The following is a 14,731-nucleotide window of genomic DNA, read 5'->3' on the forward strand; positions in this document are numbered from 1 at the left end:
GCCTTCTAAGCCAGTGGCCAGCTTTCCAGAGGAGCAGAGCAAGTCATAGAGAGTAGCTGAGTTTCCCTTTGACTTCAGCAGTGTATGACATTTGTACTTCTGGCTGTCATAGGTTCTGAGGTATCACATCTTCAGTAAATGTAAGCCTGGACCCTGGAATAGCAGTAGGGTTTTTTGCTTTGGTCTGGGGCCATCTACAACAAAACCCAGATCTTGGTATGCTTAATTTCTTTTTAGCTTTTTTCCTTCTTTATTCCTTTCCATAGTTGTGCACTTTACATTCCAGCAGCAACCAGCAATCCCTGCCATATCTGCTAGCTACCCTACATCATTTCAATTTGGGGAAGATTAGCCAGTTGTTTTAATCTAGGTTGAAAAGATACTGTGGATAAACCCATTGTTTCTTACGAGAAACAAAACAAATATACAGGATGGAAATGGGTAGCAGGATCTTTATGTCATCTCACTTACATACTGAAGACGGCTTCAAATATTATAAAGATCTTGGTATTGTAATACATCCCATAAATGTGCCTGCTTTAAAGGTAAAGACCTAATTCATGCCCCAGAGAACATAGTCTAAAATGGTTCTATCACTGCTCCCAAAGAGGGATCGAGCTAAGTACAAGGGTGCACTAGTGTGAATCTGTTTGCAGGATTGAGACTTAAATTAAGGTGGGAATAAAGAAGGCAGAGAGGAACACAGGTGGCGCTTAATCATCTGCAGAAGCTGCATTTTTCCTAACATATACAGTCATGTCCCTGCACCTGTATACTTTGACCTGACCGTGTTAACAGCTTGTGACACTGCTGTCTCCCCACCCCCATTATTAAACTGTCCTAAGGAAATAAAGTTTTATAGGAGGCTATTCTTTAAAGGGCTATTAAGTTTACATTCTTGTCCGTTTTTATTGGCAGCAACTTCTAATTCTTACAATTTATGGACCTATTGGAGACTTTTATGGCCTCCTCTGATATCCAAGAAAATCGCATTGCAGCACTGAAAACATCAAAAAACCACAGGGAAGTCACAGGAATTGAACACTGAATGTCCAGAGTATGAGCTACCGACTTAAGAAAGCAGCCTATAAAAAGAGACCAAATACATAGGACCTTTGAAAAATATCCTGTCTTTATTTCTTTAGACTAGGCAACTGAACTGATTTGTCATGTTGGAATACATTAGGATTAGCAATACTGAGAAGGTACCAAGGCCATGAATTTCTTCTGACTCTAGTTTAGTAAAATAAATTGTAGTCTTTCCATTTTTTCTTTTATTATAGCAAAATATTTTTCTCTCATTCTCCTGAAGGGGATGATAGGGGAAACAAACAAGTTTGCTATCAGTTTGCCTTCAAACTTAAGAGAAAAATGGTCATCTGTAGGCAGTGAAAAAGTACAAAAAAATTAAATTCTTTTACAGTCTTTTTTTTAAATGTCTCTGAAAACATTAATATTTTGTGGGGAGAGGGGGAAAAGAAAGGTTTTAGTGAAAATTAAGTTGAAACCTAAGCTACAGTGACCACTACCTTCAAATTCTGAAATAGAAAAAAATATATGTGATAGAAAGTAATTAGCTTGTTTAAGGACAGGGTCCTGTCAATATTTATTAATAATATGCACACACACCTACATATGTTTCTACAGGTTCATGGCCTAATTGATTATCCTGTATCCAAAAGTAGTTCACTGATTTATTCTGAATTAGTCCAAAAATAAATGAGTTAACAAATATATATATTTTAATTACTATTAAAAATACTGGCAACATATTTTACGTGCTAGATAGCTGAGAACTTCAGGGTTAAGATTAATAGTCAGGAAAATACAGGATAAATTAGAATCATATAACTGGGTCAGATACTGTTTTTAAACCAAAAGAGCAAAATATGAACTTCTTGCCATGACCATACCTGTGAAACCAATTGATCCCCATCAACTTCCCTGGAGACGATAATCAAATGTAATGGGATGGTGCATGGAACTATTATTATGCTATGTGTTGTTTGATTGGATAAATTTAAAGAATAACAATGATGCATAAATGGAAACCCAAAATAAGCTACAGCTTGAGAAATCAACATTTTTTTTGTGCTTAAATTTGTTATATTGATAGAGGAAAGGAAATTCGTGCCCATAAATATTCCACAATATTCTCCATATTTAACACATTAGTATCACTAAACATTCCCTAGAGTTTATGGAAGTGAGATAAAAATAAAAAAGAGTTTCAAGTATGGGAATGGAAAGTATGACATTCTGATCAATGGCAGAATATATTTCTAAAAATAGCAAGAGCTACTCAGGTCCTATTGGCACATGATTTTGTACTGGAGATAATGAAATCAACTGTAAACCACACTTACTTATTTCAAGGAAAGTCTGTGTGTGCGGATACTTATATCAGAATAACACTATCCTATTTTGATTTTGCTTACATTGGTAAAACACTGACTTGCATTACACTGAAATAGGATGTCCATATTCAGAAAGTGTGTCAACAAGAAATTTGCCCTGGAAAAATTGAATGTATAAATTAAAATAGCTTGTGTTGTCTCAAGACAAGTTTGATTGTAGACCAAAGCTAAAGCAAAGGATTGCCTACTCTCCTCCAATACCTGTACCTAGTGACAACACACTTCTGAGGAAAAGTTTAACTGTATTTACTGCTGGGCTTTTATGGCTTACCTGATGCCATGCACGCCTAATCGATAAAAACCCTTCAAAGTACAGGGGCAAAGCAGTGATCCTCTGTCTTTCATGGAAGATTCTCCGTGGGGCTGGCTTAGGGATTTCTTCGAGATCCCCCATCCTGCTTTCTGTCCCCTGAGGTGTGGATGCGTTTTGTTTTTTTCTCTGTCTATTCTTGTCTGCTTGTTCTCAGCCTTGGGCAGAAGAGAGCTTGCTCTGATGTGAGTTAAAAAAGGCAGCGGTATAAAGAGGAAGTCTCAGCAGTTACTGTTAAACACCTACCACAGACGCCTTTTGCACCGTAGAATATAAGCAGGAGCAAGGTTAATTGGATTAGAGGGGACTCTCCTAGAGTGTAATTTATGGTAAAGCACCTTGACTTGCAAGGAAAGTACATGAAAATAATGATGATCCTGATAAGACGTGGCATTATTATTCTTGGGGAGTTCACAGAGAAAGCTAACAGGTTCTGCACTTCTGACTGGTGCCCTGCAAAGGAAAGGATATTATTTTACCCTTATTTCCTTTTGACTTCAAAATAAAATTCTGTTTATGGTTTCTTATGGTAAGATTATCTGCTCACTATTGTTTTTGTAGAAGATCCCCAGGAGTTAGGAGATTAGGTGGGGTTTTGGCATTATAGAAGTAATTGATAGAGGAAGAGAGTTTTTTGGTTGGTTGCTTTTTGTTTTTGTTTTTTTTGGAACTGTGTTTTGTTGTTATACACAAGTGTGAGTGAGATTTCTGATAGAAAAGCAGTCTTTGTGGAAGATCTAAAACTTTCAAGTGATGACTGAGTGAAATACCTTCCCAAGGATGAAATCCTGGTCGTTAGAGTTTAATGGAAAATCTGCACTAACTTCAACAGAAATATGATTTAATCCTAAATCTCTTCCCCTTCCAGGAATATTTTAGCTAAATCAGGAATAGCTAGACCCAATATTGTGATTTTTCTAAGGTAAGAAACATCAAGAAAAGTGAACTTGAAAAATCTTTTCGGGTCTTCTCCAGAGAAAAAGGGAAAATATTTTTTCTTTCATTTTATGGATCATATTCAAGGGTATTTGGCTGCAGCTTGCACACAAGTCCAACAAGACTTTATTGTATGTAAATAGGCAATTACTGTATCTCTAGCCCCTGGCATTGGGCTAATATTGTTACTGTGTATTTAGCATTCTTACTGTATATCAACAGGTTACAATGTGACCTAGCAAAGGTTTCAACCACAAAGGGTGTTCTAGGTTAGCTCAAGTGAAGACCCCTGGCCTGCATCCAGATGAGTGTGGCCATGTGGTGTGTGGCACCACAGATGCATCTGTGGCACCACACACCGCACATTCAGGCATTTCCTGCACTCCTACCTTGCAGTAGAGGAGGTTTCTTTGACCCAGGGAGATCACAGAGTCAAAAAAACCCTCATGTGGAAAAAAGCAGGGTGGTGCACATGGCTGGAGCATGTGCTGCCCAAAACCGGAGGCTGGCCTGCTAGAACCACGGTCTGGCTGCCAGCCAGGCTCCAAGCTGCAGGAGCACCATGGCTGCAGCTTCCCCAGCCCCCAGGTAAGGCTGCTGGGGCCAGCATAGTTGCTGGCCCCAGCCTCCCTCCCGACCTGGGGTAACCTGCCCCGTGCTAGAGGGTATGTGGCACAGGCATTCCCCGGGGACAAGTAGCAGCTGCACAAGGTGTGCTGCTGCTTTTTGTCCCTGGGGAACCGAATGTCCATGCTTGTCTGGACGCGGCCTTGGAGTTTAAAGCATAATTTGCTAAATAATACTAGACTTGATTCACTATTGCCCTTCAGTGTATGCAGTTGTATATATCTGTACAAAATGAAGGCAAATGAGAATAGTAGCATTATAGTTACTCTGTAAGGGTGGGAATGGGTTTGCAAAGTGGAGGTCAGTGGGGAATTGGATCCCCCGATTATTACTTGCTATAAGAAAAATTCTGTGTTTAATTACTTCAGAGCGCATTTTGAAATGTTGGTCTGTTCTCGCTAACTTATCTTTTCAATTCTCCAGCTGAGCATGCAACATTCTCATTTTGATTTTTATACTAGGCATCTAGCTAGTCTGTACTGTACTTCTAAAGAGCTGATAGTTAACCTTCTTTAAAATATTACCCCAATTACTCTGCCTAGTGGAAATGTAATTTTCCCAGTTTCCAAACTGAACCCCATTACTAAAAAAACTCTCATGGATTCTGCTGTTTTTATTATAAAATCACAAGTATGATGAAATCAAGGCAAAGCCACAATTTTTTGTTTTCCAGAAAAATATCTTTCCATTAGACGGATTTGCCTCAAAAGGATCCTTCTGTACTTTCTGTTTAGATGCTAACATAATCTACAGGAAACCTGCCTAGGTATTGTTTATGCTCCCTGTACTGCCCTCTGCTGCTGCAGAGTGCCTGCAAAAGTGAAAGGGGTACAGTTTGTAGCTGTATTAGTGTACAGGCAAAAGGAATTGGGGCTCATGACAGAGGTCATATCTTTTATTAGACCAACTAGGTATTTGCAAAAAAAGTTTTTATTTGCAAGATTTTAGGCATAATCACCTTTCCTTAGGCATAAGAGAATGTAAAGATTGTAAAATTGCTCCTAGGTGGAAATGAAAATTCATACTTCATAGGAAAGCAGAAGGTGTTGGAAGATCTCCTGGTCTGATTAGTTCATTTTGTGCAAATTAGGCTGAGACATTGGCGATGTGCACCCCCTGGTGGCAGTGCACCCCTTGCAAAAAGGTGCCATCAACACTGCTGGTGGTGCCTGCGGGCAGTCACCGCTCACCCACACCCCGCTGCTGGCGGTAGCGTCTGCAGGCGGTCCATGATTGCTGCTGCCTGCTGCCGGCTGCTTCTGCAGGTGGTCGCTGACCATGGGCCAGCACTCACCACCACCCCAACCACCGCTGCTGTGGCCACCTGTGGGAGCTTCCCATTTGCTTCCACCATGCTTCCACTGCTGACAGTGCCACCGCTGCCTGCAGGAGCCCGCTGTGCCCCCCCAGCCTTCGGGGGCACACGGTGTTCACGGGCTTAGAGAAAACTTAGAACAGTCTATTTAGCTTGATGTTGTCTGGTGTCAAGTAGGATGTTTCATAGTTTCATAGTAGGTAGGGTTGGAAGGGACCTGAGGAGATCATCTAGTCCGACCCCCTGCCGTGGCACGAAAGAGTACTGGGGTCAAACGACCCCAGCCAGATGTTCGTCCAGCCTCCTTCTAAAGACCCCCAGGGTAGGAGCCAGCACCACTTCTTTTGGAAGTTGGTTCCAGGTCCTAGCCGCCCTGACAGTGATATAGCGCTTCCTAATGTCTAGCCTGAAACTACCCTCTGCTACCTTGTGTCCGTTGTTTCTTGCAACTCCCGGGATTGCTCGGAGGAACAGGAACTCTCCCAATGCCTGCTGGTCCCCCTTGACTAGTTTGTAGACTGCCACTTGATCCCCTCTCAGCCTTCTCTTGTGGAGGCTGAACAGGTTCAGGTCCCTCAGCCTCTCCTTGTAGGGCCTGCCCTGCTGACCCCTGATCATGCGGGTGGCCCTCCTTTGGACCCTCTCCATATTGGCCACATCCCTCCTGAAGTGCGGCGCCCAGAACTGGACGCAGTACTCCAGCTGCGGCCTGACCAGCGTTGCATAGAGGGGGAGGATCACCTCCTTGGACCTGCTTGAGATGCATCTTTGGATGCACAACAAGGTATGGTTGGCCTTCCTGACCGCGTCCCCACTTTGTTGGCCCATGTTCATTGTGGCATCAATGATGACTCCAAGATCCTTTTCTGTCTTGACACTGGTGAGAAGGGAGTTCCCCAGCCTGTAGGTGTGCTGCTGGTTCTTCCTCCCCAGGTGCATCACCCTGTACTTCTCAGTGTTGAACCCCATCCTGTTCTCATCGGCCGACCCCTGTAACCTGTCTAGATCTGCTTGCAGCCTATTTCTTCCTACTAGCGTACCCACTTCACTCCACATCTTAGTGTCATCTGCGAATTTGAACAGGGTGCTTTCTACCCCCTTGCCCAAGCCACTGATGAAGATGTTGAATAGTGTGGGTCCAAGGACCGAGCCCTGGGGAACCCCACTGCCCACATCCCTCCAGGTCGAATAAGACCTGTCCACCATCACCCCCTGGGTGCAGCCCTCCAGCCAGTGACCCATCTGACTGTGTAGGCATCAACACCACTGTCTCCTAGTTTCTTACTGAGAATGGGGTGAGAGACCGTGTCGAAGGCCTTCCTGAAGTCCAGAAAGAATATATACACTGCGACACCTGCATCCAAGGACTTGGTGACCTGGTCATAGAAGGCCACCAGGTTGGTTTGACAAGACTGCCCCTAATGAACCCATGCTGGTTGCCCCTGAGCATAACCTCCCCTGCTGGCCTTCCTGGACAGGTGCCAGGATAATTCTTTCGAAAAACTTCCCCAGGACCGAGGTAAGACTCACAGGCCTATAGTTTCCTGGGTCCTCCTTCCTCCCTTTTTTGAAGATGGGGACCACATTGGCCCTTTTCCAGTCCTCTGGCACATTGCCCGAGCGCCATGAGTGCTCATAGAGCTGTGCCAGGGGTCCCGCAACGACCCCTGCTAGTTCCTTCAGCACTGTGGGGTGGAGATCATCAGGACCTGTGGATTTAAATACATCTAGTCCCTCCAGAAGTTCCCTGACAAGGTCCTCATTAACCCTGGGCCTGGGTGTGCCACCCATGGGGCCCTCAGGGGGTGGGGTGGGGGAGCAGTGGAGGAGATATCCGGGTCCCTCCTCAGAAATATGGAGGCAAAGAAATTGTTGAATATGTCAGCTTTACTGTCAGGTGAGATGACCAGATTTCCTAGCGTGTCCTGCAGAGGCCCCACATTCCTTGGCACCTTCTTTTGCCCCCTTATGTATTTGAAAAAGGATTTCTTGTTGTCCTTGATCTGGGTCACTAGTCCCAGCTCCACTTCCGCCTTGGCCTTCCTGACTGCCCCCCTACATTCCCAAGCTACCGAGGTATAGCCCTCTCTTGTGATGGCCCCTCCCTTCCAACAGGTGTACGCCTCCTTTTTTGTTTGAAGACGTTCCCGGATGCTTTTGGTGAGCAAGGGGGGCCTTTGCGCCCTCTTGCCTCCTTTGCTGAATTATGTTTCCTTCTGGTTATGATATTTCATATTTCACAGGAACCTGAGGTGATGGAAACTTCTCCGGGGCAGGAAATTCTCTTGTGCTGAGGCAGCTTGAGCTCTGTGAATATGTAGATTTTGCTGGAACAATGGGCAGGAGCCAGGGTGTCAGCTTTTAGGTTCAGGTGGTGAATTTCCTTCATTCTTGTAAAATTATGAAGTTTTCATTTCAAAAGAAATTACATTTCATTTGAATACTGGACAGGAATCTGTGAGGGTGACACTAAAGACAAGAGATGGTAGGCATTGGTTGACAAGCAAAACTGATGATGTGATGTGACATTACCCCAGAGGCAGTAGAGTTGGCCCCAGCAGCCTTACTTGGAACAGTGCTGGCCCCAGTAGCCTTACCTGGGCTCCTGGGGGCCTCCTAGGGCTGCAGCAGCGGTGATCCTGCCAGGCAGAGCCTGGCTGGCAGTCCAAGTGCAGCTCCGGGAGCCCTGGTTCTGCTTTTCAGTGGTGTGTGCTGCCTGTGTGCGCGCTGCTTTGTTGTTTTTTTCCATGAGTTTTTTTTTTTTTGACCCCTGGATATCTAGGGGTCAAAAACCCCCCAAAGAAACAAACCAAAATACGGAGCAGCACATACACAGGCAGTGTGCCCTTGCAGTGCAGAGGACACCTAACTGTGAGGTATGTGGTGCTGAAGATGTATTTGCAGCATCACATACCACAGTTTTGCTCAACTGAACGTACCCATTGTAAGCACCAGCTACAGATGTTACACTTTTAACGGTATAAGTGATCAGAAACTGGGCTATACTTATTACAGAACAGAAGTTCAGCACACAAAACTTGTCTATACCCGTAACACAGGGGTGGGCAATTATTTAGGGTGGAGGGCAAGCCATTGAAAGCCACATGACAGGCAGCCAGGGGCAGATAAATATTAATTTTCTATGTTTTTTAGGGGCCCTGTGGGCCGGATAGAATGGCCTGGCGGCCACATCCAGCCCAAGGGTCGCATTTTGCCCAAACCTGCCATAACAGAACAGCAGTTCAGCACATGTAGACCGGTTTAAAAATGGTGGAACCCAGTTTAAGATTTGTCCTCCCCAATGAAAGGGCAAATGTGTGGTGTCTAAAATACACCACTTACAGAAACCTGCGTAACTTAGATGGATTCTGCCTCAGGCTTTCTGAATGTCTGTACCGAACCACTGTGTCCAACCTGGCTAGAAATTAGGCTCTAGTGGGCACCTAAAAAATGAGGCTGAACGTTTCCAGCACCACAAAAGCCTGGCTGGGTAGGTGCTCTTGTAGTATAAAAATGCTGAACAAAACAGTTAAAAAAAACACAGGTTGCTGAGCTGAAATACTAGTTGTTCAGTCACACAAGTAAGAATCTTACACAGGGGGCGCACTACCTTTTTGGCTTGTTTACCCATCTGTGGGTCCTACAAACCATGGGAATGATTAGTCCAGGAGTGAGGGGGTGGCTCAGACACAATGCTAGTCAACAACCGCTCTGTAAGAGGCCATCACTGAAATGATCTGGCACTGGCTGCAGGTCCAGGAAGCTTGGGCCTGACGCATGGCTTCCTGCCATCGTTTCCATTTGACACATCTTCAAAGCAAAGGCCTGACAGATGCACCATCATGCCTCAGCAGCCCAGTGCTCAGCCAGTGACACATGCAACACGGACCTGTGGAGGCAAGCACACACGAGGGGCTCACGTGGGGGCATGAGGCGATGGCAAGCACAAAAAGAACTGGCTTGCCCTAGAAACTGCCTAAGTGCCCAGCCACGGGGCAAGCACGCCAGAGGGCAGCGTGTGAATGTGCAGGAGCAGGGGGCACTTAGGACTAGAGGAGAGGGCCTCGCGGTGCCAGGATGCCCATGCGGGGAGGGCTGCGTGTTAATTGCACAGAGGAACCCTGTGCTGGGAATTTGGGCATGAGCATGCCAAGGAGGTACAGAGGGCTGGTGTGAGTGCTCAGGAGTGCAAGGGGGGGTAGGGTGGGCGTGAACAGGCAGGCATGCAAATGAGCATGGGAGTTTACCTCTAGGCTGCGGAAGCCCAAGAGCCCCCTCAAACCAAACCCCGCCCAGCTCCACAGAGACAACAAGCGACTCTTCCTCCCTCCTCTCCTCTTCTCTGCTCAGCCGGGAGAGAGGGGGGGACGACTTAGCGGATGCGCACCCTCCTCCTCACTCCCCCCCACCCCCCGCTGAGCGGACGGCTGGCTAGGGAAACGGCTCTGGTGACAGGCCATTCCGGCCCCGCGCTCAGCCAATGGGCTTCTGCGCACCGCCCCCTGGAGGAGAGGCGCATGCGCAGTGGGAAAGCGCTGGGTTTTCGAACGAGCGGCCGGGCGCGCAGGCTTCAGAGGCGGCGGCCCCGGCACCAGCGCTGGGCGACAGGGCTGTCGGCGACATGGCAGAGGCGCTGGTGAGAGCAGGGGCCGGGGCGGGGGACCCTGAGGCGGCGCCCCATTTCAAACGCCGTGGAGGACGGTTGGGGACGGGGCTCGCGGGTCCTCGCGCCTCCGAGGGGCTGTGCAACGTTGTGAACCGCGCGCGGGGGCCGTGACTGCACTTGCTCGAGGGCGGCGCCGTTGGCCCTTGCGCTCTGCGCCTGCGCGGGTTAAGGCCCTGAAGCGCTGCCCTGCCCCCCTTGTCGAACTGGTCTTGCCCTTGCTGTCGGCCCGCTCTTGCCCCTAGTGCTTCTGTGACTTCGCCCCCCGCCCCCTTCGCTTCGATGCATCTGACTCCTACTGAGCCTGTTGGGACCCCGCACCCTCTGTTCTCTCAGTACTGCTGTTCCAGCCTCTCTTTAATTGTGTTCCGTGTTGCCAGGTGTACGACAATGATCGTATTTGTACGATAGTTTCAAGCCTTGTCTGATCAGTTAGAGGAAAAAGTGTTCAAAATGTAGTTATTCGTGAGGCAGCTTGTTGATGCAGCAGATGGAAAACCCCAGTCACTCTCGGGGAGCCTTAACTGACTTTTGGGTTTGCTGTTAGTACTTTCTTATGATGGCCTGCCTCAAAGTACAGAAACGCTTCACCTTTGATGACCCATTTCTCACTCACTGGTGACTTACAGTGGGCAATATGAAGGAAATAATAAGATGTATTTGCATAATCATTTCATACTTATTTGGACATTCTTTTGGTGCATAATAGTTTTTCAGTAAATACAAAAGCTTTGAGCTTCCAATATGATAACTTTATATTTAAGATCTGACAATGCTGGTTGTGCTTCTGACTGCTCTCCAAGGCATCACCTTGAGCTTGTCTGCGTTGAATGTCCCCCTGAGAGCTTCTGCTCAGTTTTCTGACCCGCTGAGATTCTTTGTGATTTGAAGGCTGTCACAGAAAGCTTGTTGAGCACATTTGTGGCCAGCATGAAACTAGGAAAGGTTGCAAACGTGTTGGAGGACAGGAGCGCGAGTCGGAAGGATCTCAATGGTTGGAAGCTCACAGGACGACAACCTCTTGCAGTCTGAACATAATGCTTTCTTAAAGAGCCTTACTAGTCACAAACCTAAGAATGGCCAGCAGGACTGTATCAACCCACCCCCTAACTCAAACTCTGCCAGCCCTAGCAATTACGTCTCTAGCCCAAACTCCAACCCAGACCTGAGCCCAGAGAGCCCTACTACTCGGCCGTAAGCCTTTTTCACAGTTCCCTTCCAGCTCCATCCCTAATCCTAAATCTAACTGCTACCCCAACCCTAGCCTGAGGGCTCATTAGCTCTAACCGTAAATGCAGCGTGATAATCCGTAATCCTAATCTGGGGCGCACTGTCAGCCCCACCACTAACTACCTCTGGAACCACTTAGCAGTTGCTACCCAGGCCCAGGACAGACCCTGTGGGGCTTCACTTAGAACCTCCTGTCCTTCTGAAGTAGGCTTGTTAATATTTACCCTCTGCTTGTGGCTACTGAGCCAATTATCTATCCACCTTTTAGTAGTTTTGTCCAACACACATTTCTCCAGTTTCTTTGAGAAGTTCATGCAGGACATTGTCAAAAGCTTTGCTGAAGTCCAGATACACTATCCACGGCCTTCCCTTCATCCACCAAAGTAGTTCTTGGCAAGGAAATGCTGCCTGCCAGCCTGTGCTGCAAGGGAGGCATTTTAGACCAGCCTAAGGTTGAATTGCACCCAAGTCTGGTGGTGGGATGCCAGCAAGGTGTTTTCAGCACTCCTGTCTCAGCCAGCAGCTGTGGGGTGACCGCTGGCAAATGCCATGCTGCAGTTATACTGATGGGGCTAGAGCATGATGATGCAACTGCATTTGCTGCACATTAGTTTTTCCTAAACTTCTCTGCCTACACTAGGGGAAGAACAGAGATGACGCCTTGTGAGGAAATAGCCACAATGGCAGGGTGTCAAGTCAAATCTTGATGCAGTGCGTACAGAAAACAAAATGACAATGCTGTGTTCATCATGACTGCCACTTGGCATGAAGGAATTTGCCTCAAGCACCAAAATCTAATGGCTACACAAGCCAAGATGCAAAACAAATAATGTTGAAGACTGTAGAAAAAAAATATCTGACCAAAGCCTTAACATCAGAGCCAGGTATTGGCCAGCCTACTAGAAATTGATGGTCCAATGGCTCCCCTCTTGCATTGCTAAGAAAAGGAGTAGTAGAGAAATCACCAGAGGTCTGGCATTACATAACCCTGCTTGCCAATCAAATACAGATTACAGTTTAATGGGGGCTGTGGGACCATAAGACTACAAATCTAATGCAAAGACCCAGGTCTTATAAAATTTAAAAGCAAAAATTAGCTGTAAGGATGCAGCGGCAGCAGAACTCAACTGCAGAGCATGATCAGAATGATGCATACTAGGAAGGTATGCTAGAGGGAGCTAGCATGCTATTGTGCCCCTCTTAATCTCTTCTTATTTATTAACTTATTAGGTCTCTCTTATCCAAAAGGCTCAGAGCATCTTACAATAAACAAATGACCCACAGGCAGGATTCCCCAAACAGCACCCCAAAACCCAAGAATTTCACTTCCATCTGCAACCACCACTTCCCCGGTTCACTCAGCCTTTCCTTGTATAGTTTATATCCATCTCCTGTCATTGTCATTTGCCTTGGATGCTTTCCAGTTTATATATATCCTCCGTAAAATGTGGAGCCCAGAAATGCACTGAGTATTCCAGTGGAGACCTACTCCAGCACTGAATAGAGTGGTACTCTCACCACCTGTGTCTTTTTTACAATATTCTTGCAGCCCAAAATTGTATTTGTTTCTTTTTTTTTTTTTTATTTATTTTTTTTTATTTTTTGCAACTGCACCACAGTGGTGACTTATGTTGAGTCTGTGATCCATCAAAACCCCAAAATCCTTCTCAGCCATGCTGCTGCTTAGTCAATTATCTCCTGTTCCATATTGTATATTTGGCTTTCCTCCCTAGGTGTAACATCTCACCTTTTTTCTTTGTTAAATTTCAGTATGTTGTCTAGTATCCAATTCTCTAATTTACCAAGTTATTTTTGAATTCTTATACCCCAGAATATATTCAGTCTTCCTATGACTTGGGTTAGGGTTGAGGCTTGAGCTAGGAGTTGTAGCTCCTAGGGGTTGCAGAGCTGCCAGATGACCCTTTTTTTGGATTAGACCGTGAAAGCTAGGGTAGCAGCTGCTAGTGGTCGCAGAGCTAGAGTTAGTGGTGGGGCTGAGGGTGCACCCCAAATTAGAATTAGGTGGTGTATGGTAGGGATTATCATGCTGTACGTGTGGTTGGAGCTGATGGGCCCTTAGGCTAGGGGTGGGGTAGCAGTTAGATTTAGGGTTAGGGTTACAGTTGTTGCCAGTAGGGCTCTTTGGGCTTGGGTTGGAGTTTGGGCTAGAGTTGTATGTGCTAGGGCTGGCAGAGCTTGAGTTAGGTTTGTGATTTGTAGGCTTCTTTGAGAGAGCATTATGATGGGACTGCCAGAGGTCCATTTTTGGGGTTGCAACTTTGAATGGATCTAAGAGACTGAGTTAGGGGTAGAGATTGTAAGGCAACCCAGTCTAGAGTTTGGGTTGTGGCTTCTTGACTCTGGGGCTAGGGCTAAAATTAGGGTTTCAGCTGCTAAGGGATTACAGCACTCGGGTTAAGGTTGGGACTGTTAGAGCACCATGGGCTAGGATTAGGGTATGTGTAGTATCAGCCTCTTGAAGGCTCAGATCAAGTGTCTTTCCATGCTTTGCTTTCAGTTTGGACTGATAGCCTCGGGATGGGATGGGGGGGATGTGTGGGATAGTGGCAGTAGCTAGGCTAAAGGCTTTGTATTTTCTGTAACCTTCGTCAGGAAGTTCTCTATTTGACATCAAAGTTATTAATAAAATGCTAAACAGTACTAGATCCACTATAGACCCCATTTTAAACTTCGTGCCATTTGATATCATTCTTTTTATAGTTGTTCTTTAGTTATGGTTATTCAGCCAAACATATATTCACCTAATAATTCTGTCTGGCCCACATTTCTCCAGTTTACTTGTAAGAATATGATTTCAAAAGCCTTACTGAAGTCCAAGTGTGTTATGTGTTATTGACTGTTCTCAGAACTGGCAAATGACAGAACAAGGAGCAACCATCTCAAGTTGCAGCAAGGAAAATTTAGGTTAGATATTAGGAAGAATTTTCTCACTAGAAGGGGGGGGGTAGTAAAACACTGGATCAGGTTACCCAGAGAGGTTGTGGAATCTCCATCCTTGGAGGTTTTTAAGGTTTGGTTAGACAAAGCTATGGCTGGGATGATCTAGTTGGAGATGGTCCTGCTTTGAGCAGGGGGTTGGACTAGATGACCTCCTGAGGTCCCTTCTAACCCTAACTTTCGATGATTCTGTGTCCATTTCATTTCTTTTGTCTACCAAACTAGTTTTCCTGATATGCTCTTAAGAAATCTGTGTTGGGTACAACTGATCAACC

General features: G+C 46.0%; 1 protein-coding gene across 3 annotated transcripts in view; it reads left to right on the top strand.

Annotated features, from left to right (window-relative positions):
• The first annotated feature begins 9,984 nt into the window (after window positions 1-9,984).
• The window catches only part of CENPC (centromere protein C), a 78,403-nt gene continuing 73,656 nt past the window's right edge, over window positions 9,985-14,731 (top strand). For 2 of the 3 annotated variants that reach the window (XR_009459882.1, XM_059722179.1), the window contains exon 1: window positions 9,985-10,241. Coding sequence is in view for 2 of the 3 variants with exons in the window: in XM_059722179.1 (XP_059578162.1) it covers window positions 9,985-10,241 (257 nt within the window). In the remaining variant the exon portion in view is untranslated. The remainder of the gene's footprint in view (window positions 10,242-14,731) is intronic. The other variant, XM_059722180.1, reaches the window with a different exon arrangement.

The sequence above is a fragment of the Alligator mississippiensis genome, chromosome 2 (assembly GCF_030867095.1).
Source record: "Alligator mississippiensis isolate rAllMis1 chromosome 2, rAllMis1, whole genome shotgun sequence".
NCBI lineage: Eukaryota > Metazoa > Chordata > Crocodylia > Alligatoridae > Alligator > Alligator mississippiensis.